Raw genomic sequence first — 25,162 nt, forward strand, 5'->3', positions numbered from 1 at the left:
TGAGGAGGTTGGTCTCTATGGCAACCAGAATCACCAACCTCCTTGCCTCCCACTCTGCCTCTTCCCAGCAGGAGATGACTCCCAAACCAACAATGACTCCCAAACCACTCTGACTCACATCATCATCATTCAGTTGCCAAGTGCTTCCTTACCATATCAATAGAAGCCTGTTTGTTCTGTGAACTTACTCAACCATACAAAGCAAGTAGGTTGGACCCTGCTACCCACTTGTTATCAATAGTTCTTATTAATTATAACCTTTCTTTCTCTCATGCCCCTCTCTCCCCCTCTCGCCCTCTATCTCACCCCTCTCTCTCTCTATCTCTCTCTCTCTCTATCTCTTTCTCCCACACCTACGCTCCTCTCTTTCTTTCACTCTCTCTCTCTCTCTATCTCTCTCTCACTCTCACTGTATCTCTCTGTCAATTGTATTCTACTATGCGCACTCAGTGTATTAGGTTTACATGTTCTGGTGTGCTGCTGCAAGTAAGAATTTCATTGTTCTACCTGGGTCATAGAAACATAGAAAATAGGTGCAGGAGTAGGCCATTGTGCCCTTCGAGCCAGCACTGCCATTCAATATGATCATGGCTGATCATTTAAAATCAGTACCCCGTTTCTGCTTTTTCCCCCATATTCCTTGATTCTTTTAGCCCTAAGAACTGGGACGACAGATGGCACAATGGGCTAAGTGTTCGGCTGGCAACCGGAAGGTAGCCAGTTCGAATCCCGCTTGGAGTGCATACTGTTGTTGTGTCCTTGGGCAAGACACTTCACCCACCTTTGCCTGTGTGTGAATGTGTGTGAATGTGTGTGAGTGATTGGTGGTGGTCGGAGGGGCCGTAGGCGCAGATTGGCAGCCACGCTTCCGTCAGTCTGCCCCAGGGCAGCTGTGGCTACAGAAGTAGCTTACCACCACCGATGGTGACTGAGGAGTGAATGAATAATGCGATGTAAAGCACCTTGAGTATTAGAAAGGCGTTATATAAATCCCATCCATTATTATTATTATTAAATCTCACTGTCTCTTGAAAACATCCAGTGAATTGGCCTCCACTGCCTTCTGTGGCCGCGAATTCCACAGATTCACAACTCTCTGGGTGAAAATGTTTTTCCTCATCTCAGTCCTAAATGGCCAACCCCTTATTCATAAACAGTGACCCCTGGCTCTGGACTCTTCCAACATGGGGAACATTTTTCCTGCATCTAGCCTGTCCAATCACTTAAGAATTTTCTATGTTTCTATGAGATATCCTCTCATCCTTCTAAATTCCAGTGAATATAAGCCCAGTCACTCCATTCTTTCATCATATGTCAGTCCCGCCATCCCGGGAATTAACCTGGTGAACCTACGCTGCACTCCCTCAATAGCAAGAACGTCCTTCCTCAAATTAGGAGACCAAAATTGCACACAATCCTCCAGGTGTGATCTCACCAACGCAACTGCAGAAGGACCTCCTTGCTCCGATACTCAAATCCTCTCGCAATGAAGGTCAACATGCCATCAGCTTTCTTCACTGCCTGCTGTTGCTTACTTTCAGTGACTGATGTACAAGCACACCTGGGTCTCGTTGCACCTCCCCTTTTCCTAATCTGACACCATTCAGATAATAATCTGCCTTCCTGTTCTTGCCACCAAGTTGGATAACATCACATTTATCCACATTATACTGCATCTGTCCACTCACCCAACCTGTCCAAGTCACCCTGCAGCCTCATAGCATCCTCATCGTAGCTCACACTGCCACCCAGCTTTGTTGGAAACTTGGAGATGTTACATTGAATTTCTTCATCTAAATCGTTAATTCGTTAATATATATTGTAAAAAAACTGGTGTCCCAGCATCCACATCTGTTGACATTGTGTAGAAGTGTGTTGCTGACATTTTGACAGGACCATACAATGCTCTCTGGTTGATGGGACTGTGCAATATTCCACCAGTTGGAGCTACAACTTACTGAGATGTGGGCCAAACACCACACTTCATTATTTAAGCCTGTCAACTTGAGTGATTGCTGAATGAATGGCAGAAGCTTCAGTAAACATTAAAACACAGACTAGGACCCCCACTAAAATCGGGAAGTCTAATAATCTCTAATTAAATGCCTCGTGTATACATGTGGCACAGCAGTGGAATTGCTGCCTGACAGCACCAGAGACCCGGGTTCAATCCTGACTACAGGTGCTGTCTGTACGGAGTTTGTACGTTCTCCCGGGACCACGTGGGTTTTCTCTGGATGCTCCGGTCTCCTCCCACGTTCCAAATACGTAGTGGTTTGTAGGTTAATTGGCTTCTGAAAAGTGTGTAGGAGAGTGCTAGTGTATGGTGCTCATTCCTGACTACAGGTGCTGTCTGTACGGAGTTTGTACGTTCTCCCCGTGATCTGCACGGGTTTTCTCCAAGATCTTCGGTTTCTTCCCACATTCCAAAGACGGTACTGATCTGCTTGAGTGCTGAGTTAATTGGCTTGGTAGAATTGTAAATTGTCCCCAGTGTGTGCAGGATAGTGTTAGTGCGCGGGGATCGCTGGTTGGTGCGGGCTCAGTGGGCCGAAGGGCCTGTTTCCGCGCTGTATCTCTAAACTAAACTAATTTTATGATTGCACTGCGCAAAAACATCAACGTACTGCAACCAAAATGTAAAATGAATTGAATAATATGCAGCTGGTTGATAAGTGTTCAAAAATTCACGTTTTGTTAATAAAATGAGCAATAACGATTCTTGAGGCGCAGCAGAATGAGCTGACCAGCGCCCTGTTATAATTATATTCTCCTTTGCTGACGTATTCATTCACTTATTGCAGGATGGAAAAGATTACATCCCTTTGAACATGACGCTGCAAACACACCTTGATTCAACCCTCTCCTCAATAGACCCCAGCCTCACTGAAGACACAGCAAAAGTTAATCACAATGGCGCAGGAAACGCCGGGTAATGCACCCTTTGTTCTTAATCAAGGAAAGTCCATTCAACTGTTGGAAAAGAAAACAAAGATCTTTTCCTGTTTAAAACGGTCTGGAAACATTCAACTTCTCTTTTGTTGTTATGCCACCTCCTGTTCGAAACGCTAAACCTGCCTGGTGTGGATGTGGAGAGGATGTGTGGCCACTGGTGGGAGAGTCTCGGACAGAGGGCGCACACACATGTCAGAGGTTACGGGGAGAAGGCGGGAGAATGGGGTTAGCAGGGAGAGATAGATCAGCCATGATTGAATGGCAGAGTAGACTTGATGGGCCGAATGGTCTAATTCTACTCCTATCGCTTACGGGCTTATGTCAGCCATGGAGTAAAAGGACGTATCTTTAGAAAGGAGATGACGAGGATTTTTTTTATTCAGAGGGTGGTGAATCTGTGGAATTCATTGCCACAGATGGCTGTGGAGGCCAAGTCAATGGATATTTTTAAATCAGAGATTGATAGGTTCTTGATTAGGAAGGACTTCAAAGGGAATGGGGAGAAGGCAGGAGAATGGGGCTGAGAGGGAAAGATAGTTCAGCTGTGAATGAATGGTGGAGTAGACTTCATGGGCCGAATAACCTAATTCTGCAGCTAGCACTTATGAACATGAAATGAAAGGAAGATTGAATGGTGGAGCAGGCTTGATGAGACAATTGGCCTAATTCTGATCATTAAACCAATGAACTTATGAACCCGAGTCTCTGGTGCTGTGAGGCAACAACTCTACTGCTGTTCCACTCTTCCATCCCTGAGGTCTACAGAGATGTGATGAAAGGAAAACACCAGGAGTAATTGGGCAGTTAACAAATCTGGGCGACGCAGACTTGATGGGCTGAATGGCCTGATTCTGCTCCTATGTTCTTCTGGTCTAGTGTGTATGTATTGACACTTTCTCTCTCATTCACAGGCTCAACTGCAATAATCCAAAGAGGAGGCCATTAAGCGTGAAAACATTTGATGATGTCCCTGTAGAAAATAAGACGACTGTGATCGACGAGGTATGTTTTAAATATGGGTCTGCCTTGGAATCGTAGAAGGTGTAGCACTTGTAGATCACCCAGCATCCCTGGAGAGAAGGATTGGGTGATGTTTTGGGTTGAGACCCTGAAGAAAAGATTCAACCCGTAACGTCACCTATTCCATTTTCTCCAGAGATAGAAACATAGAAACATAGTAAATAGGTGCAGGAGGAGGCCATTTGGCCCTTCGTGCCTGCAACCCCATTCATTGTGATCATGGCTGATCATCCTCAATCAATAACCCATGCCTGCCTTCTCCCCGTATCCCTTGACTCCACTAGCCCCTAGAGCTCTATGTGACTCTCTTTTAAATTCATCCAGTGACTTGGCCTCCACTGCCCTCTGTGGCAGAGAATTCCACAAATTCACAACTCTCTGGGTGAAAACGTTTTTTATCATCTCAGTTTTAAATGGCCTCCCCTTTATTCTTAGACTGTGGCCCCTGGTTCTGGACTCCCCCAACATTGGGAATAATTTTCCTGCATCTAGCTTGACCAGTCCTTTATAATTTTACACGTTTCTCTAAGATACTGCCTGACCTGCTGAGTCACTCCAGCTTTTTGTGTCTATCTTCGCTTCAAAATGAGGGTCAGCATCAGTAATGGAGCAGTCCATTGTGGACCACAACTACGTCTTCTGTTCAATAAATGGTTCAATGCTAATCTGACATGAATTTGGGGATGTTTAAGAAGGAACTGCAGATGCTGGAAAATCGAAGGTAGACAAAAATGTTGGAGAAACTCAGCGGGTGAGGCAGCATCTATGGAGCGAAGGAAATAGGCAACGTTTCGGGTCGAAACCAGTTCTATGTTATCCCAATTTCCAACTGCCCACACACTAGGGACAATTTACAGAGGGCCAATTAACCTACAAACCCGCACGTCTTTTGATGTGTGGGCGAAAACCGGAGCACCCGGAGGTCACAGGGAGAACGTGCAAACTCCGCACCCTCAGCACCCGTAGTCAGGATCGAACCCGGGTCTCTGGTGCTGTGAGGCAGCAACTGTAGCGCTGCACCACCGTGCTGCCTAGGAACTGCAGATACTCAAAACTTAAGTAAAAAAACACAAGGAGCTGGAGTAACTCAGCGGGTCAGGCAGCAACTCTGGAGAACAGGTCTGGGGACCTTCTTCAGACTGATCGTAACAGGGGGAACTAAGAAAGCTGGAAGAGAGGTGGGGGCGGGACAAGGCCAGTCAAGTGATAGGTGGATACAGGTCAGGGGGTAGATTGGCAGATGGTTGGACAAAGGAAAAAGATGAAATGGAGACAAAAGGCTGTGAGATAAGGAGAGAAGGGGGGGGGGTGAACTGTGAAGCCAGAGGAAAGGATGTAGATGGAAGGGGATGGGGGAGGGGGAGTGGAAAAGGGGGGGGGATAGTGGGGTAAATGGGTGCACGTCCAGGTGAGGTACATGGAAGGGAGAGGGGAAAGAAAGAGGGAGGGTGTTGTTGGTTAGATCCGAAAATTGGAGAATACAATGTTCATACCATTATGTTGCAAGCTACACACGCAGAATATGAGGTGCCATTCCTCCCGCGTAATGCCCACACATTTTTGATTTCCCTTCCCTGGGTAAAATACACTGTGCATCTACAACTATCCCCCTCAACATTTTATACACCTCTGTGAGATCACCCCTCAGCCTCCCAGATGGATTTAAAAGAGAGTTAGATAGAGCTCCTGGGACTAGAAGAATCAAGGGGTATGGGGAGAAGGCAGGCACGGGTTACTGATTGTGGATGATCAGCCATGATCACATTGAATGGGGAGGGGGGGATCTTATAGAAACTTACAAAATTCTTAAGGGGTTGGACAGGCTAGATGCAGGAAGATTGTTCCCGATGTTGGGGAAGTCCAGAACAAGGGGCCACAGTTTAAGGATAAGGGGGAAGTCTTTTAGGACCGAGATGAGAAAAACATTTTTCACACAGAGAGTGGTGAGTCTCTGGAATTCTCTACCACAGAAGGTAGTTGAGGCCACAGTTCATCGGCTATATTTAAGAGGGAGTTAGATGTGGCCCTTGTGGCTAAAGGGATCAGGGGGTATGGAGAGAAGGCAGGTACGGGATACTGAGTTGGATGATCAGCCATGATCATATTGAATGGCGGTGCAGGCTCGAAGGGCTGAATGGCCTACTTGCATCTATTTTCTATGTTTCCTGCACTTTAAGGAACAAAGGCCTTGCCTGTCCAGCCTCTCGCCTTAGCTCAGACCCTCAAGTGTTATGTTTTCATATTCACGCATCTCGGCCTTGTGCACTAACGTTGATTGTAAAAATGATTGCATGCTGTGTGTAAGGCATCAACCATATTCTTCAGCAGAATTAATACATTGATCAATGGTAGCGTGATTTAGAAATGAGTAAGATAGAGACATTGAGTCATACGGCACGGAAACGATCCAAAGATAGGCACAAACAGCTGAAGTAACTCAGCCGGTCAGGCAGCATCTCTGGAGAAAAGGAATAGGCGACGTTTCCGGTGGACACCCTTCTTCAGACTCATCAGACTCTTCAAGCAGAAGGGTCTCCACCTGAAACGTCGCCTCTTCCTTTTCTCCAGAGATGCTACCTGACCCACTGAGTCACTACAGCTTTTTGTGTCGATCTTCGGTGTAAACCAGCATCTGCAGTTTCTTCCAATGCATGGATGAATGGCCCAACTCCATGCCAACCAAGATGCCCCATCTAAGCGGGTACTACTTGCCTGCATTTGCCCCATATCCTCCTGAACCTTCCCTATCCATGCGCAGAACCTGTTCATTGTAGAAGATAAGGAGCAGGCCAAGTAAGGTGAGCAGTTAGTTCTGAGGTCGGAGGATCTCACTGGGTGTGTTATGGTCCACAGGAAGTAGAAACTGATAGCGGGATGGTGCTGGCCTCCGAAGAACTGAAACATTTGAAGCACCTGGAAACTAAACCCTGCACTTTTGGACTGATTACGCTGGCGTGAGTATGTCCAGCTCTTTAGACTTAATTCTCAACCATGGAACAATTAGGCTGCAACAGAATGTCCACCCCACGGGCTGTCAATGCTGTTGTTTGGGAACTGTGTTCTATTTGGTAGTTTAAGTGTTATGTCTTTTTCGCTCGTTCCAACAGAAAACCAGGGAAGTTACGCATCAATAAGTTTGAATGTAGTTCAGTTCAGTTCAATTCAGTTCAGTTTAGTTTAGTTTAATTTAGTTTAGTTTAGAGATACAGCGTGGAAACGGAAACGGGCCCTTCGGCCCACCGAGCCCGCGCCAACCAATGATCACCCATTCACGCTGGTTCTATGTATTCCCACTTCCTCAACTGCTCCCTACACACTTGGGCCTGTCCCACTTAGGTGATTTTTTGGGCGACTACAGGCAATTGCCACAAAATTTTCAACATGTTGAAAATTTTTGGGCGACAGAGGCGACAAATGTTGTTGTTATAGGTTGTCGCCAGGCAACATAGGTGAATTCCATTAAAACTAGTCCCTGGCAGTCGCCTAAAGAGTCACCTAAGTGGGACAGGCCCTTAGGGGGGCAATTTACAGATGGCTAATTAACCTGAAAACATGCAAGACTTTGGGATGTGGAGGGAAACCGGAGCAAACGCACGCGGTCACAGGGAGAACGTGCAAATTCCACACAGACAGTCCCCGAGGTCAGGATTGAACCTGGGTCTCAAGCGCTGTGAGGCAGCAACTCTACTGCTGTGCCACTGTGCTGTCTTTATTGTTCAGTTCCCACCGTACTGTGAACATAACCATGGGTTTTAATCAGGAATGCTAATGTTGATCTATGCTCTCAGATCATTGTCACTCAGTAAAAAGTAAATTTCACAATAGAAATGGAATAGGATAAAATGCTTCTGATATATTGAACAGCAGAGGAGTTAATCAGGTATTGTATCTTAGCTATTTTTGATGATCCTTCAATATCAAACCCAATTCTGACTGAGTGCTGACCAGTCAGCATAATAAAGGTAATTCTAATTCATTAGCATCATCTGGGAAATAATAAAGTCCTTTCAAATGTTCACAAGAGACCAATCCTCAAACTATTTTTTAGTTTAGTTTATTTTAGACATATAGTGCGGAAATAGGCCCTGAGTCCGCACCAACCAGCGACCCCCGCACATTCACACTATCCCACACACACACTCGGGACAATTTTACGTTTATACCAAGCCAATTAACCTACAAACCTGCACGTCTTTGGAGTGTGGGAGGAAACCGAAGATCTTGGAGAAAACCCACGCTGGTCATGGGGAGAACGTACAAACTCCGTACAGACAGCACCCGTAGTCGGGATCGAACCCGGGTCTCTGGCACATTAAGCGGTGTAAGGCAGCAACTCTACCGCTGCGCCACCGTGCCGCCCGTCTTTAATTGATATTTTCTTAAATAAATCCGACCCTCCCTCAGTAACCTCACCGTAATGTACATGCGGCTAATCTTGGCTGTATTAGTCATCCTGTAAGGATATCATGAAAAGATCGCATTTGGACATGAGCAATTAATAATAAGGAGCAGATAAACTTCAGTTATGATAGACAAATCTTGCCAGACTACAATTTCTACCCTTGGGACAAAACACAACTGGCTGCGAATTTGTAAGGCTCAACAAATCTCTCATTGACTGGTCAATTAACGTTAATACTGTGTCTTTTATCTCGCGCTCCAGTCATCTGGTTATTTTCCAATCGGCACAGATATTTTCATGTTTTCTCTTGTATCTCTTGACAACCTTAATACCTGCAGCTTCAAAGCAGAGAATGACCCAGAGTTAGTTGTCGGCGGTACACAAGGCTTTGAATGGAGCCCGATTTCGTAAAGTTGTCAAGAGACACCACGAGAAATTGTCATCGTTTCATGAATGAATCTTTGTTTGGAAATAGTCACTATTTCTCCTCATTTCAATTTATTCCACACCATGGGGGTTTCAACCACGCTTTGTCCTTTTGCCAGTTGCTTCGAGTTCCAATGCCGCCTTGAATGGAGACAAGCCCTTCATTAATCCTTCAAGTTCATGTCAGACAGGCTCATTTAGCTCTCCCCCAGAGACTGGCCAGGTACTCCGAGTCTGACACGTCTAAACTGCTTCCAGTTGCGATCTCCATCACAATTAACCGCGTAACTGCATGACCAGACATGTCCAGAATTTGTTGTGAGTGCATCACTGTTCCGCAAACCCAACAAAGTTGACCATTTGCGTGGGAAGGAGCTGCAGATGCTGGTTTAAACCGAAGATAGACACAAAAAGCTGGAGTAACTCAGCGGGTCTGGCAGCATCTCTGGAGAAAAAGAATGCTTCGTCACCTATTCCTTTCCTCCAGAGATGGTGTCTGACCCGCTAGTTAACCTCAAAGTTAACTATTTGCTTGGAGCTACGTTTTAGCACAAGAACAAGTTGCCCCTCTTTCACCGTTACGTTTTTTGCTGCCTATTTCCATCGATCGACAGTTGACCATGAATAAGGAAAGACACAAAGTGCTGGAGTAACTCAGTGGGTCAGGCAGCATCCCCGGAGAACATGGATAGGTGACGTTATCGGGTCGGGACCCTTCGTCTGACCGTCTTAGTTGGCTGAGTCCGATTAAGTGTCGACACCAGGGGTGGGGAACCTCTCCCTGGTGGAATGCCGCATTAAGTTAGCTGTAATCTAATAAGGCTGCATCCAAGAAACCTCAATTAGATATAGGATTATTTCGTTGAATCATCTTGTACTCTTTGGGATTTAAAATTTGTTCATTTTAAGATAAAAATTAAAATAATAAAAGACGAACAAAAACATATTAATAAAAATAAAAGGATTTGTTCTACAAAATTTGGATTCGTACACAAGGCCGCACTTAATGGCCTAGGAGGCCGCATGCAGCCTTAAGGCCGTAGGTTCCCCACCCCTGGTCTACACTAAGGTCGATACTGACCTTCTTCATACTAAACCAACTAACAGAGTCAGAAGATGAGTCCCGACCTGAAACGTAACCTATCCACGTTTTCCAGTGATGCTGCCTGACTCGCTGAGTTACTCTTGTAAAACCTGCATAGCGTTTTTTTTTTTGCATATCATCACCTGCAGTTTCTTGCAGCAACAAGCTGACTAATATTCTTCGCAGCTGTTGGTTTTGGCTTGAAGATGACTCACTTGCTCTCCAGTTCTGAGGTTGCCTGTGTGTGGGGGTTTTTTAGCCGGAGCATTGTGCAGTGCCTGGGTCACCACTGGTGCAATTGATGGAGCCTCTGCCTCACAACACAGAGACAGGCCTCAATCATGGCCTCACAACACAGAGACAGGCCTCAATCATGGTCTCACAACACAGAGACAGGCCTCAATCATGGTCTCACAACACAGAGACAGGCCTCAATCATGGTCTCACAACACAGAGACAGGCCTCAATCATGGTCTCACAACACAGAGACAGGCCTCAATCATGGCCTCACAACACAGAGACAGGCCTCAATCATGGCCTCACAACACAGAGACAGGCCTCAATCATGGCCTCACAACACAGAGACAGGCCTCAATCATGGCCTCACAACACAGAGACAGGCCTCAATCATGGCCTCACAACACAGAGACAGGCCTCAATCATGGCCTCACAACACAGAGACAGGCCTCAATCATGGCCTCACAACACAGAGACAGGCCTCAATCATGGCCTCACAACACAGATACAGGCCTCAATCATGGCCTCACAACACAGAGACAGGCCTCAATCATGGCCTCACAACACAGAGACAGGCCTCAATCATGGCCTCACAACACAGAGACAGGCCTCAATCATGGCCTCACAACACAGAGACAGGCCTCAATCATGGCCTCACAACACAGAGACAGGCCTCAATCATGGCCTCACAACACAGAGACAGGCCTCAATCATGGCCTCACAACACAGGGACAGGCCTCAATCATGGCCTCACAACACAGAGACAGGCCTCAATCATGGCCTCACAACACAGAGACAGGCCTCAATCATGGCCTCACAACACAGAGACAGGCCTCAATCATGGCCTCACAACACAGAGACAGGCCTCAATCATGGCCTCACAACACAGAGACAGGCCTCAATCATGGCCTCACAACACAGAGACAGGCCTCAATCATGGCCTCACAACACAGGGACAGGTCTCAATCATGGCCTCACAACACAGAGACAGGCCTCAATCATGGCCTCACAACACAGAGACAGGCCTCAATCATGGCCTCACAACACAGAGACAGGCCTCAATCATGGCCTCACAACACAGAGACAGGCCTCAATCATGGCCTCACAACACAGAGACAGGCCTCAATCATGGCCTCACAACACAGAGACAGGCCTCAATCATGGCCTCACAACACAGAGACAGGCCTCAATCATGGCCTCACAACACAGAGACAGGCCTCAATCATGGCCTCACAACACAGAGACAGGCCTCAATCATGGCCTCACAACACAGAGACAGGCCTCAATCATGGCCTCACAACACAGGGACAGGCCTCAATCATGGCCTCACAACACAGAGACAGGCCTCAATCATGGCCTCACAACACAGATACAGGCTGGGCTTGTACACTCTGGAGTTTAGAAGGATGAGAGGATATATCATTGAAACATATAAGATTGTTAAGGGCTTGGACACGCTAGAGGCAGGAAACATGTTCCCGATGTTGGGGGAGTCCAGAACCAGGGGCCACAGTTTAGGAATAAGGAGTAAGCCATTTAGAACCGAGACGAGGAAACACTTTTTTTCACAGAGAGTTGTGAGTCTGTGGAATTCTCTGCCTCAGAGGGCGGTGGAGGCAGGTTCGCTGGATGCTTTCAAGAGAGAGCTAGATAGGGCTCTTAAAGATAACGGAGTCAGGGGATATGGGGTGAAGGCAGGAACGGGGTACTGATTGGGGATGATCAGCCATGATCACATTGAATGGCGGTGCTGGCTCGAAGGGCCGAATGGTCTACTCCTGCACCTATTGTCTATTGTCTATCATGTCCTGTATATATACGCATGGCATGTGGAGTTTGCACATTCTCCCCGTGACACATTCTCTCTGGAATGCCGGTGGCTGGCTCTGGAGAGGGTTTACGAGAATGATCCCAGGAATGAGTGGGATAACATATGATTAACCTTTCGACGGCACTGGGCCTCTACTCGCTGGAGTTTAGAAGGATGAGGCGGGACCTCATTAAAACTTACCGAATAGTGAAAATCCTGGATAGAGTGGATGTGGAGAGGATAGTTTCATCAGTGGTCATAGCCTCAGACTTTAAGGACGTTTCTTTGGGAAGGAGATGAGGAACAATTTCTTTAGTCAGAGGGTGGTGAATCTGTGGAATTCATTGCCACAGAAAGCTGTAGAGCCCAAGTCAATGGATATTTTTAAGGTTTGATAGATTCCTGATTAGTACGGGTGTCACGGGTTCTGGGGAGAAGGCAGGAGAATGGGGTTAGGGGGGAGAGATAGATCAGGTGTTTAAGAAGGAACTGCAGATGCTGGAAAACCGAAGGTACACAAAAATGCTGGAGAAACTCAGCGGGTGCAGCAGCATCTATGAAGCGAAGGAAATAGGCAACGTCGCCTATTTCCTTCGCTCCATAGATGCTGCTGCACCCGCTGAGTTTTTCCAGCATTTTTGTGTACCTACGAGAGATAGATCAGCCCTGATTCAATGGCGGAGTAGACGATGTCCCGAATGGACTAATTCTGCACCCATCACTTATGACCTTATGAAGTATCTAACATCATGAGAGGTTGGATAGGGTCGACTGTCAGAACCATTTTCCAGGATGTAAATGTCAAAGACTTGAGGGCAGGGCTTTAAGGTGAGAGGCAGCAAGTTTAAAGGAGAGGGGGGGGGTGTAAGGTTTCTTAACAGTTGTGGGTGTCTGGGACGTGCCAGGGGTGGGGGTGGGGGCAGATGCGATAGTGGCATTTAAGAAGCAATAGTGGATTGGAGCATGGATGTGTGGGGAATGGAGGTACTGTATATGGATCAAGTGCGGGCAGAGGAGATTATTTTAACTTGGCATGAACCTTACGGTTATTGCATCTGCCTCCACCACAGCCCGTGGCAAGGTGTTCTAGGCACCCATATCTAGTCGGTATGAACTCGGTGGGCCGAAGGGCCTGTTTCCGCGATTCATCTCTAAGCTAAACTAAACCAAACTAAGCTGGTAGAACTGCTGCCTCCTGGCGCCAGCGTCCAGGATTCGATCCCGACCTTGGGCGTTGTCCGTGTGGAGATCGAATGTTCTTCCCGTGACCACCTGGCTTTCCTCTGGGTGCTTCTGTTTTACCCCCACATCCCAAAAGATGCGCAGGTCCTATTAATCGGCCCCTGGTGTGTAGGGAGTGGTTGAGAAGGTCAGATCGCATAGAACTAGTGTGAGTGCGGGATCGATGGTCGGCATGGACTAGATGGGCTGAAGGGCCAGTTTCTCAGAACTAAACTATTACCTGGACTCGCCTGAAGATAATATCTCTGACAGAATAAATACAAAAGTACAGTTATGCCATCGATCAGATGCCATTTGGACTCTGAGGGCTGAAGTGCCTGTTTCCATGATTGGTGAATCACTGCTAACTGTTGGCTTTTCACTTTCTTTCCTTGTCACAGGATGAGGGCAGTGAGTAGAAGCAAGGAGTCCATCCTGTCTGAGGTTGAGGCCCACGCCAAGCCATTCCAGTCCAGCATGTGTAACGCTGAGGATGAGGGGCTGGATTTTGCGATGGAAGATGCAGTCCTGCTACCGATGGACCAGACACTGGAATGCCACAGTCCGCCACCGGATTACAACTCTGTCGTCCGTTACACCGCCCCGCCAGTCTGAACAAACTGACCCTTCCGACCACGACACCGTCGCCAACGCGGCCCCCTAATGAGCGATGCACGGCAAGCAAAATATCCTGGAAATATCCTGGAAACTATGGTTGGGAAAAATCTAGATTGGGCAAGGGGTATGAAAACTAGCACACAGCATTTAACATTAAGAAACCCAACACACAGTCAATACAAAATACACCTACAAGTATCTCTCCAATCTAAACCAACCACATACTCTATTCCAACATCAAAACCACATTGTTACACATTGTTACACACTATTACACACTGTTACACATTGTTACACACTATCACACACTGTTACACACTGTTACACACTATTACACATTGTTACACACTATTACACATTGTTACTCATTGTTACACATTGTTACACATTGTTACTCATTGTTACACATTGTTACTCATTGTTACACATTGTTACTCATTGTTACACATTGTTACTCATTGTTACTCATTGTTACACATTGTTACTCATTGTTACTCATTGTTACACATTGTTACACATTGTTACTCGTTGTTACACATTGTTACTCATTGTTACACATTGTTACACATTGTTACATTGTTACACATTGTTACACATTATCACACTGTGCCTGGATCTGGAAGGAACATGTGGTTCAATGGTGCTCTATTGCCATAGGTGCAAAGTACAAATGCATGGTGAAATTATTTTCTTACAAACAGTAGAGTATCACCAGAGCAACCACTGATATACAGTTATACAGCAATAGTCTACTGATCCTACATGCAAGAATCGCCATGCTTTGGCGCCATTATCAGAATTTATTCCACGCTTCAGTTGTCACGAGCCTGGGGTGCGATCCAGGCGAGCCACAGGCTGCTGCAGGGCCTCCAGCCGCCGCCTTCCCTTGGTCAACCAGCGATCCCACGTCCCTCTCCTCTCCTCTCCCATCCACCTCTGTGCCCCGGGGGGGGGGGGGGGCCTTTGCTCAGCTGATGCCTCGAGGGTGCGATAGGCCAGACCCCTGATACCCTCTCCTCTCCCACCGGCCTCGCTCCTCGCCAGTCATGTCCGTCATTGTCGCCGACTCCTCCCCTCCCCCCCAGTCTCTGGTCTTCGGGGGACAAACATGGGCCGGCTCGGCGGGCCACGCTGCAGGCCACGAACTGCTGGGTCCACCGTTCAGCCACAGTCTGTGCCGGCTTCCCCTGTAGACAGCGGCGTCTGTTGTACAACTACTGTAGTCAATGAATCACATTGCAAGGGTAAAACGTCCAACAACAGCAATGTCACTACAAACAAAAATATATGATATTCTTCCTGCATTAAAGCATGCATTACCAATATCCATTTTAAAATGTACTAACCTCAAAGAAGAGTAACAGTAAAATATGCTCAACGTGTATTCTGTACTCAACAGTTGTGAAGAAGGGTCCCAACCCAAAACGCCACCTATTTCTTTTCTCCAGAGATGCTGCCTGACCTGCTGAGTTACTCCAGCACTTTGTGCCTAACTTCGTTATGAAGCTCCCTTTCTGCTTCTGTTACAGCATCTGCAAAACCTTTGTTTAACTAACTGCATGGATTCTTTGGTTTCAAATCAGTTATCGTTAGTTACATCCTTCCCAATGTTGACCCACCCACACATATTGTTCAGACCACGTTATTGTCTTTCTGCCAGCCCAACAGCTCCAGCAGAAGGTGACCTGATCTGGTACTTCCTCACCTCCGTCACCGTCGCCCAAAATGGCCCCCTCTGCCACATGGCAATGCCGCCAGCTATCAGTGGGGTAATGAAATACTGGAAAAGGTACCTCTGGAGAACATGGATAGGTGACAATTCAGGTCGGGACTGAAGAAGGATTCCGACCCGGAACATCACCTATCCATAACCAGACACAAAGAACTGCTTCTGGTGGAGCAGGTTGGTCAGCATCTCTGGTGAACATGGATAGGTGACGTTTCAGGTTCAGAGTCTGAAGAAGGGTCTCGACCTGAAAGGTTCCCTATCCATGTTCTCCAGAGATGCAGCCCGACCCGTTAAGTTACTCCAGCACTTTTTGTCCTTTCATCGCCTATTCGTGGTCTCCCGAGGTGCTGCCCATCCGCTGAGTTCCTCCAGCACTTTATGTCTTTTTTTGGTAAACCGGCATCTGCAGTTCCGTGTGTCCGCAGACTAGAATCCTGCATTGATAATCTAAGGTGCCAGGCGAACAGATTGTGAGGAGTTCATTTCCGACAATACCTACATCCCTCAACCCAGGTAAAAATGAAATATATATTACAAAAGTGATCTGATCTCGCTCACTTCCAGATCTAGCTTCTTCCTTATGCCCCTGTCCCACTTAGGAAACCGGATCGGAAACCTCTGGAGACTTTGCGCCCCACCCAAGGTTTCCGTGCGGTTCCCGGAGGTTTTTGTCAGTCTCCCTACCTGCTTCCACTCCCTGCAACCTCCGGCAACCATCTGCAACCTCCGGGAACCGCACGGAAACCTTGGGTGGGGCGCAAAGTCTCCAGAGGTTTCCGTTCAGGTTTCCTAAGTGGGACAGGGGCATTAAGCTGTGACATTCTCAACAAATGGTGCACAGTAATTGCATTGTCCCCGATAACAAAGAACTAAGTGACGGAGAGTGTCAAACTACAATGAGAGGAGAAACTTAGAAAAGGTAATTGAAGAGAACATAAAGAGGGGGGGGGGGAAATGGAAAGGCAAAGCTAACTAAAAAAACAGACATAGGAACATTTTGCCAACTACAGATTGTTAAAACTGAGCTCACAGTGATTGGGAAACACAATTATATTAATCCAAGCATGATGAATTTCCATTTTGATCAAAGTGAAAAAATCTCATAATCAACCCACAGCTGTAGTAAATAATTAAAATGTGATTATTCCATATCTGGCTGAAAGCAGTGAAGACCACAGTCATTTAAGCTGTGGGTTTGTGTTTAGAAACCTGCCAGCAGAGCAACATACAGAAAGTGTCTCAATCTAAGCAGTGTACAGGGACATCCTGGGTACCTTCCAAACAAACAACACCCAGAGCATTCAGACAATCTTATTTTCCACCAGTTCTTCAGGGAACCTCAACAAAGTGTCTTCCTTTCACCATATTAGTTTAGTTCAGTTTGGCTTGGCTTGGCTTGGCTTGTTTTGTTTGGTTTCGTTTCGTTTATACAGCGTGGAAACAGGCCCTTCGGCCCACTGAGTCCACGCTGACCTACGATCACCCCGCACACTAACGCTATCCGACACACACAAGGGACAATTGATATTTACACCAAACCAATTCACCTACAAACCTGAACGTCTTTGGAGTGTGGGAGGAAACCGGAGATTCCGGAGAAAACCCAGGCAGGTCACCGGGAGAACATGCAAACTCCGTACGGACAGCACCTGTAGTCAGGTTGTAACCTGGATCTCTGGCGCTGCATGGCAGCAACTCTACCCGCTGCACCACTGTGACGCCCCTCGCGTTTACTGCCATCCCCACTACCTGTGGCATTGTGGCACCAACATCATAGCCTCAATAAGTTCTGCTCTAATCACTTGGTTATGTCCTGGGCAAAACCTCTGCATGTGTAGGAAGGAACTGCGGATGCTGGTTTAAACCGAAGATAGACACAAAATCCCGGAGCATCTCTGGAGAGAAGGAAACCTATTCCTTCTCTCCAAAACTTCCACTTGATCATCTCCTACTTCCAAACCAGTAAAGGGCCTGTCCCACTGTATGAGCTAATTCAAGAGTTCTTCCCGAGTTTCCCCTGATTTGAACTAGAAGAATTACGGTAATGGCCGCTCGTAGGTACGCGGGGCTCTCGTGGACATTTTTCAACATGTTATTTTCCATCAGTTCATGTTGAAAAATGTTGAAAAATCTTCACGAGTCTTCACGAACTTACCGCGTTTCCCGAGTACCCGCCGTTAGCGTTACGAGCCGCTAAGAGGCTACCCGAGCTCCGACATACCCGCTACGTACATTCTACGTGCTTTAATGCTGCAGCACTGCAGAGCACATTTAATGCGACAGGCACTGCACCATGCATTTTGTGCAGTGCACATTTAATGCGACAGGCACTGCACCATGCATTTTGTGCTGCTGCTGCACAGCGCATTTCCTACTGCTGCCTCTGCATGGTGCATCTTATGTTGCTGACCATGCACAGCGCATTTCATGGGTGCTGCCACAGCCCAGTGCATTTTAAACTGACAATTGGGGCTGGATTTGTGTGCATACATATCATCCATTTTTAGGTCCACATACTTTATCAACCAGTAATTAATAGCTCACAGTTTGAAAACCCATCGCTTATGTTGCCAAGTGTATGATTTTCAAGATATTTTACAGTGGGACTAGTTTGTAAATAGCTCCTAGTCACATCACTTTGAGTGGTTTGGGGGGGAGGTAAAGGTTGGAAGGGGAAGAGTTGGTGAAGACATGCGAGTTATTTGCAGTAATGTCACAACTCCTGGATTTGGGCAACAAAGGTGTAAAACTCAGAAAGCTCTTTATCAATGTTGTGGTGTAACATCGACAATTGTACTGTCGTTACCGCAAACTCCAGTCAACATATTTGCGAAATGATAACTTGTGCAGGGAGAACACAAAACCTCAAGTACTTTAGAAGAGGAGGAATGGAATCAATCAGCAATGATATAAGTTTGAATATTTTACATATTGGGTATTAGAGTCATATAGTGATACAGCGTGGAAACGGGACCTTTGGCCCAACTTGCCCACATCGGCCAACATGCCCCAGCTACACTAGTCCCACCTGCTTGCATTTGGCCCATATCCCTCCAAAGGGCGATCATGGTGGTGCAGCGGTAGAGTTGCTGCCTTACAGCGCCAAAGGCCTGGATTCGAAACTCCATACTGTCTGTACGGAGTTTGTACGTTCTCCCAGTGACCGCGTGGGTTTTCTCCAAGATCTTCGGTTTCCTCCCACACTCCAAAGACGTACAGGTTTGTAGGTTAATTGGCTTGGCATAAATGTAAAAATTGTCCCTAGTGGGTGTAGGATAGTGTTAATGTGTGGGGATTGCTGGTCGGCGCGGACCCGGTGGGCCGACGGGCCTGTTTCCGCGCTGTATCTCTAAACTAAACTAAACCTGTCCTATCCATGTACCTGTCTAACTGTTTCTTCAACGTTCAGATAGTCCCTGCCTCAATCATTTTACTTAATGAATTTTCTAAGAAACATAGAAGAATATGAATAATACCCTCTATTAATACAGGACAATTATTGGCCATTAATATTTTAACATTTTAAATAATAGAATTATGCCTTTATCCCAAATAGCATTACTTCTCTCCCCATCTTTGTTTGTGTTTGTTCAAAATCTGGGTCTTCATCTGGCAATGGTAGAGATAGGATGGGAAACAAACAATCACTTAGATAAAAGTGATCAGATTTTTTTTACCACAGTGTTTATGATATTGACAAGTTTAATCTAACTGATTGGTTTTTATTCCTTTATATATATATTCTACCGCGATAAGTATTTATTCAATAGTAATCTTACTAATTTAACCACACCTAGATTTGTCGACGCAGTTCCAATGTTGACATAAATATCTAAAATTCTGTTAAAATTAGTTATTACGGCAGTTTCAATATTAATAAACAAAGTGTCTCTAATCCTGAATCTAACTATCTTACAAAGCAATCTGGCAGCTCTCATTTTTGTATCTCTTCACTAAATGATATACTCAGAGAGTCTACACAGAAACGTTATGGCTGTAATAAATCTATGAATTCATATCAATATTTAGAGTACGCGAGGTCTCAGGTAGTCCGTGATTGCTGTATTCCCTTTTCCTTATACCTTACACTGGCATTTATTTTTACAGATTACAAGCAAATAACAATCCCAGTCATTCCAAGTCCATCAGAGCATCACAGTAATTGTAAATGGCATTTTTTCTAAGTAAAAGAAAAATTAACGCTACAAACAGAAAATATTTTCTTACTGTGAATATATATATAGTGCTTTCTCTGCATTTGGAGGTTCTTTATGACTGTTTGGAGAAAATATATTAAATAAATAGTATGATTTATCAAAACTCCCAGACTGCTGAAAACCCGTAAATGCCCTATAAACAACTAACATAAATCATTTCCAGAGGATCTGCTCTAGTTATATTTTGTTTAGTTTCATTTCCTTAGTTTAGTTTAGTTTTGTTTCGTTTGTTGTCACGTGTACCGAGGTACAGTGAAAAGCTTTTGTTGTGTGTGAACCAGTCAGCGGAAAGACAATACGTGGTTACACTTGAGCCATCCACAGTGTGCAGACACATGATAAAGGGAATAATGTGAATAACGCTTAGTGCAAGATAAAGTCCAGTAAAATCTGATCCAAGATAGTCCAAGGGTCTCCAATGAGGTAGATAGTAGCTCAGGACTGCCCTCTAGTTGTTGGTAGGATGATTCAGTTGCCTGGTAACAGCTGGGAAGAAACTGTTCCTGAATCTGGAGGTGTGCGTTTTTCATACCTTTTGCATGAAGGGAGAGGGGTGAAGAGGGAGTGGCTGGGGTGCGACTCGTCCTTGATGATGCTGCTGGCCTTGCCCAGGCAGCGTGAGGCGTAGATGGAGTCAATGAAAGGGAAGAGTTGGTTTGTGTGATGTTACACAGCTGTGAATGTTACAAGTAAAACAATTACTCAGTATTGCTTTTGTTATGTTACACAGTGTGTGGCCACAGAAGTAGTAGATGCTCTATATTTTGTACAGATAGGCCAATGGAACAAAAGAGCAGGAATCGTGCTAATTTGACAAGCAAAGGCAATTCTATCCCAGTGTTGCCAATCAACATAGGATTTTATTATTTTTGCAAAATGCACGAAGATGTACTTGGAAGTGTTCCCCTGTGATCTCTGGGATGGTGGTCACAGATAACAAATGCAATGCACAAGGTTGCTTGAGGGCATTTTAATTTCTCAACAATCAGCTGAGGTCTTTTAGCAGAGAACGTGCCACAATTAGACACAAAACACTGAAGAAGGGCCTCGACCCAAAACATCGCCCATTCCTTCTCTCCTTGTCCCGCTGAGTTACTCCAGCACTTTGTGTCTATCTCCGGTGTAAACCAGCATCTGCAGTTCCTTCCGGCACAATGTGTCACGATTAGTTAGGCCGAGTGGAGTGATTTATCAAACCACAGGCCAGTTGAACATGCAGCTCACAAAACAATTAGTGAAACAGCAAAACATATTTGAACAGTCACTTGCCTTGTTGGGAGGTGCATTTGAACGCATTAAAACCAAGAGCACTGAAGTCTGTCTTTAGTCACCACCAGTTACCCTTTGTGCTCCCCTATTAAACCTGTAGGAGGACAACAATTAATCCTCTAGTACTGGCCAAAGATGAATATGTCTAAACTTGGAATTTCAACCATTGTAAGACAGATTGAGATCCCCAAAAGCAAGCCTGTTCTTCTTTTACACTTTTACATTTCTGGGAAACTAATGAGTTTTTTGGACTAACGTTATATTTTCAAAGAAAACGACTGTTCGAACAATAAATGAGGAACTGCTGCATAACCAGTTTGAGGAAACTATTGTAGCCTTTGCGTAAAAAGGCTAATTTTCTGCGTAATTCACTGACAGATTTTGTTTAAAAAGGGAGAATGTCTTCCTTGAAGAATAATCGTCATTCTAAAGCTTGACGTATAGGTTATTGATTCTCAAACTCGCAAATCATTGTTATTTTCCAAACTTTGGTTTATTTTTGCTTTTCATCTGTCCATAAGTGATAGGAGCAGAATTAGGCCATTCGGCCCATCAAGTCTACTCCTCCATTCAAACATGGCTGATCTATCTCTCCCTCCTAACCATTCTCCTGCTTGCTCCCTTTAACACCCTGATTTAAACTGATGAACAATGCATCGTAAAGGATTTGTTACTGGTTCCAATGCTTATGCTTCCAGGACGGGCTCGTCCTTTGTATTAAAGATGGATATTATTCAAGTCAAAGCAAATCCTTCCTACAAGAACCACTTGTTTTAAAGTGCCGTAGACCTCATTTGTGACGTTTTTCTTCTTCAGGATCAGTAAAGAATTGTCATTTACTTGCGAGAAAAAGAAGAGTCAATGTCATAGTGTTATCTGTGTTAAGATTGTATGCACTGGAGACCTTTTATATTACATGTGTAACCTAAGCTCTGGTAGAGCTATTAACAAAAAAATTATAAGTTTGCTAATATTTATAGCATTTATTGTTCAGTGTTTCTACCTTTTTAATGTTCTTATTAATTCAGAATAAACAATGCAAGATGACTTAGCCAGTAACTGTGTTTGTTGTGCTGTTTTGAACCAGGGGACTTAGTGACAAGAGTCAAGAGTGATTTATTTGTCGTATGTCTCGAAACAGACAATTACATTCTTATTTGCAGCAGCATAACATAGAAACATAGAAAATAGGTGCAAGAGTAGGCCATTCGGCCCTTCGAGCCTGCATCGCCATTCAATATGATCATGGCTGATCATCCAACTCAGTATCCTGTACCTGCCTTCTCTCCATACCCCCTGATCCCTTTAGCCACAAGGACCACATCTAACTCCATCTTAAATATAGCCAATGAACTGGCCTCAACTACTTTCTGTGGCAGAGAATTCCACAGATTCACCACTCTCTGTATGAAAATAAAAATTCTCCTCTCGGTCCTAAAGGATTTCCCCTTTATCCTTAAACTGTGACCCCTTGTCCTGGACTTCCCCAACATCGGGAACAATCTTCCTGCATCTAGCCTGACCAACCCCTTAAGAATTTTGTAAGTTTCTATAAGATCCCCCCTCAATCTTCTAAATTCTAGCGAGTACAAGCCGAGTCTATCCAGTCTTTCTTCATATGAAAGTCCTGCCATCCCAGGAATCAGTCTGGTGAACCTTCTCAGTACTCAAAGGTAACAGAATATGTAAGAATTGTACTCTGTAAAAAAACATGATAATTAACGACAAAATAAGGTGCAATGGAATAAACACTAATAAATTTTAGACTTTAAAGATACAGCGCATAAACAGGCCCTTCGGCCCACCGAGTCCATGCAGACCAGTGATCACGCCTTACATGTAAGAAAATGAGTACATGATCAGAACAGGGCACTGGTCAGTTCATGCTGTCGATCTTCATTGATCTATACGGCTGATTTTTACAACAACGTGAATTTTTGAATGTTTATGAACTACCTGCACGTTATTTAACTCATTTCACTTTTTGACTGCAGAGGGAGCACGTTGATTTTGTAATGCGCAGAGCATTAAGTTAGTAAGTTTAGTTAACACAGAATCTTCTCATTTCCCTCCAAGCACTCTCAAATGTCAGTCCAATTTTAGAATTAGTTTAGTTTAGTTTATTGTCACATGTACCGAGGTACAGTGAAAAGCTTTTGTTGTGTGCTAACCAGTCAACAGAAAGACATGATTGGGGGAGTCCAGAACCAGGGGCCACAGTTTAAGAATAAGGGGCAAGCCATTTAGAACGGAGATGAGGAAACACTTTTTCACCCAGAGGGGTGTGAATCTGTGGAATTCTCTGCCTTAGAAGGAGGCAGAGTGGAGGCCAATTCTCTGGATGCTTTCAAGAGAGTTGGATAGAGCTCTTAAAGATAGCGGAGTCAGGGGATATGGGGAAAAGGCAGGAGCGGGATACTGAGTGTGGATGATCAGCCATGATCACATCGAATGGCGGTGCTGGCACAAACTCCGCACCTGTAGTCTATTGTCTATTGTCTATTGTCTATTGTCAATCGAGCCATTTACAGTGTCTAGATGCATGATAAGGAAACAACGAGGTAAAGCCAGCAAAGTCCAAACTAGGATAGTCCGAGGGTCACCAATGAGGTAGACAATAGTTCAGATCTGCTCTCCAGTTATGGTAGGATGATTCAGTTTAGTTTAGTTTAGTTTAGAGATACAGCATGGAAACAGGCCCTTCGGCCCACTTTGCCGCTGCACCTCCGTTATTCTATGTTAACATTATGACAAGGATACATTCATTCACCTTGAAACTTTGTTTGAAGTATGTTACTTAGTTTAGTTTAGAGATACAGCATGAAAACAGGCCCTTCGGCCCACCGAGTGCGCACTGACCAGTGATCCCTGTACATGGCATTATCCTACAAACTAGGGACAATTTAAACACTTTTTACCGAAGCCAATTAACTTACAACCGGAATGTCTTTGGAGTGTGCGTGGAAATCTTGGTTCCATACTGTACCTCTAAACTACATTGAGCTAAAGTCTCTTCATACCTTTTTTCTCCTCCAACAAGCAGCCGGGCTAATTCCCGGGATGGTGGGACTGACATATGATGAAAGAATGTTGGATCAACTGGGCTTGTATTCACTGGAATTTGGAAGGGTGAGAGGGGATCTTATAGAAACATATAAATTTATTAAGGGATTGGACAGGCTAGATGCAGGAAAAATGTTCCCGATGTTGGGGGAGTCCAGAACCAGGGGCCACAGTTTAAGAATAAGGGGTAGGCCACTTAGGACTGAGATGATGAAAGTTTAAGAAGATCATAGTAAAGTAAGAGATTCTCCGACTCAATAGCATTTTTGTCTACTTTCTTTGGTTACCTCAGTATTTCTAAACTAAAGTAGATCCACTGGGAATGACTTCTGTTGTGCGTTCATCGGGCATTTTCACTGTACCTCGGTGATCGTGACAATGAACTAAACCGATAAACTGATAAACTCATCGATGAAGTCTTGCTTTAAGATTCCGTCCATAGCACATCAGCTCTGACCACCAAACAGTTCCAGAAAATGCCACTCGTTTGGCGTGTGGGAGTCCCAGACACATTCACACTGCACAGTCATCTTATGATTACAAGAGTACTGGCCCATCTCCAGGTACCAGAAGCAATGATTACAACAGTGCCTGGAATTATCAGTGCCTGGCTACGTGCGGACCTGCACAACCTCTTCCCCTGTAAAGAAGGAAATAGATATCCGAATTTAATGAGAGGTCTCCATGGACCGCTTATTTTCTTAATCATTTGAGGCTAAAAGCAGACCAGATTCATCCAATTCCCACATTTGAGACACTTCCGGGCCTCATAGAATCAAAACAAAGACTCAGCAGGTCAGGCAGCATCTCTGCAGAGCATCGATATGCAACGATTCAGGTCATAGAAACATAGAATTCTCTGCCACAAGGGCCACATCTAACTCCCTCTTGAATATAGCCAATGAACTGGCCTCAACTACATTCTGTGGCAGAGAATTCCAGAGATTCACCACTCTCTGTGTGAAAAATGTTTTTCTCATCTCGGTCCAAAAAGATATCCCCCTTATCCTTAAACAGTGACCCTTGTTCTGGACTTCCCCAACATCGGGAACAATCTTCCTGCATCTAGCCTGTCCAACCCCTCCCTGCTCCTATACTCAAATCCTTTTGC

At 45.2% G+C, this 25,162-nt stretch overlaps 1 protein-coding gene and 1 long non-coding RNA gene across 3 annotated transcripts in view; one reads left to right on the plus strand and one right to left on the minus strand.

The window, feature by feature from the left end:
- Positions 1-13,930, plus strand: part of LOC116979194 (vascular endothelial growth factor receptor kdr-like) — a 163,978-nt gene extending 150,048 nt beyond the window's left edge. Inside the window, exons 27-30 of one of the 2 annotated variants that reach the window (XM_033030756.1) lie at positions 2,805-2,932; positions 3,867-3,957; positions 6,829-6,929; positions 13,557-13,930. In XM_033030756.1, the coding sequence (XP_032886647.1) occupies positions 2,805-2,932; positions 3,867-3,957; positions 6,829-6,929; positions 13,557-13,770 (534 nt within the window). In that variant the 3' untranslated portion in view covers positions 13,771-13,930. Of the gene's footprint in view, positions 1-2,804; positions 2,933-3,866; positions 3,958-6,828; positions 6,934-13,556 lie in introns of both variants that reach the window. The other variant, XM_033030757.1, reaches the window with a different exon arrangement.
- Positions 1-21,093, minus strand: part of LOC116979196 — a 28,430-nt gene extending 7,337 nt beyond the window's left edge. Inside the window, exons 1-2 of the long non-coding RNA XR_004413643.1 lie at positions 20,824-21,093; positions 16,217-16,219 (exon numbers count right to left, since the gene is read on the minus strand). This is a non-coding gene — a long non-coding RNA (uncharacterized LOC116979196). The remainder of the gene's footprint in view (positions 1-16,216; positions 16,220-20,823) is intronic.
- Positions 21,094-25,162: the final 4,069 nt, after the last annotated feature.

The sequence above is a fragment of the Amblyraja radiata genome, chromosome 12 (assembly GCF_010909765.2).
Source record: "Amblyraja radiata isolate CabotCenter1 chromosome 12, sAmbRad1.1.pri, whole genome shotgun sequence".
NCBI classification, from domain to species: domain Eukaryota; kingdom Metazoa; phylum Chordata; class Chondrichthyes; order Rajiformes; family Rajidae; genus Amblyraja; species Amblyraja radiata.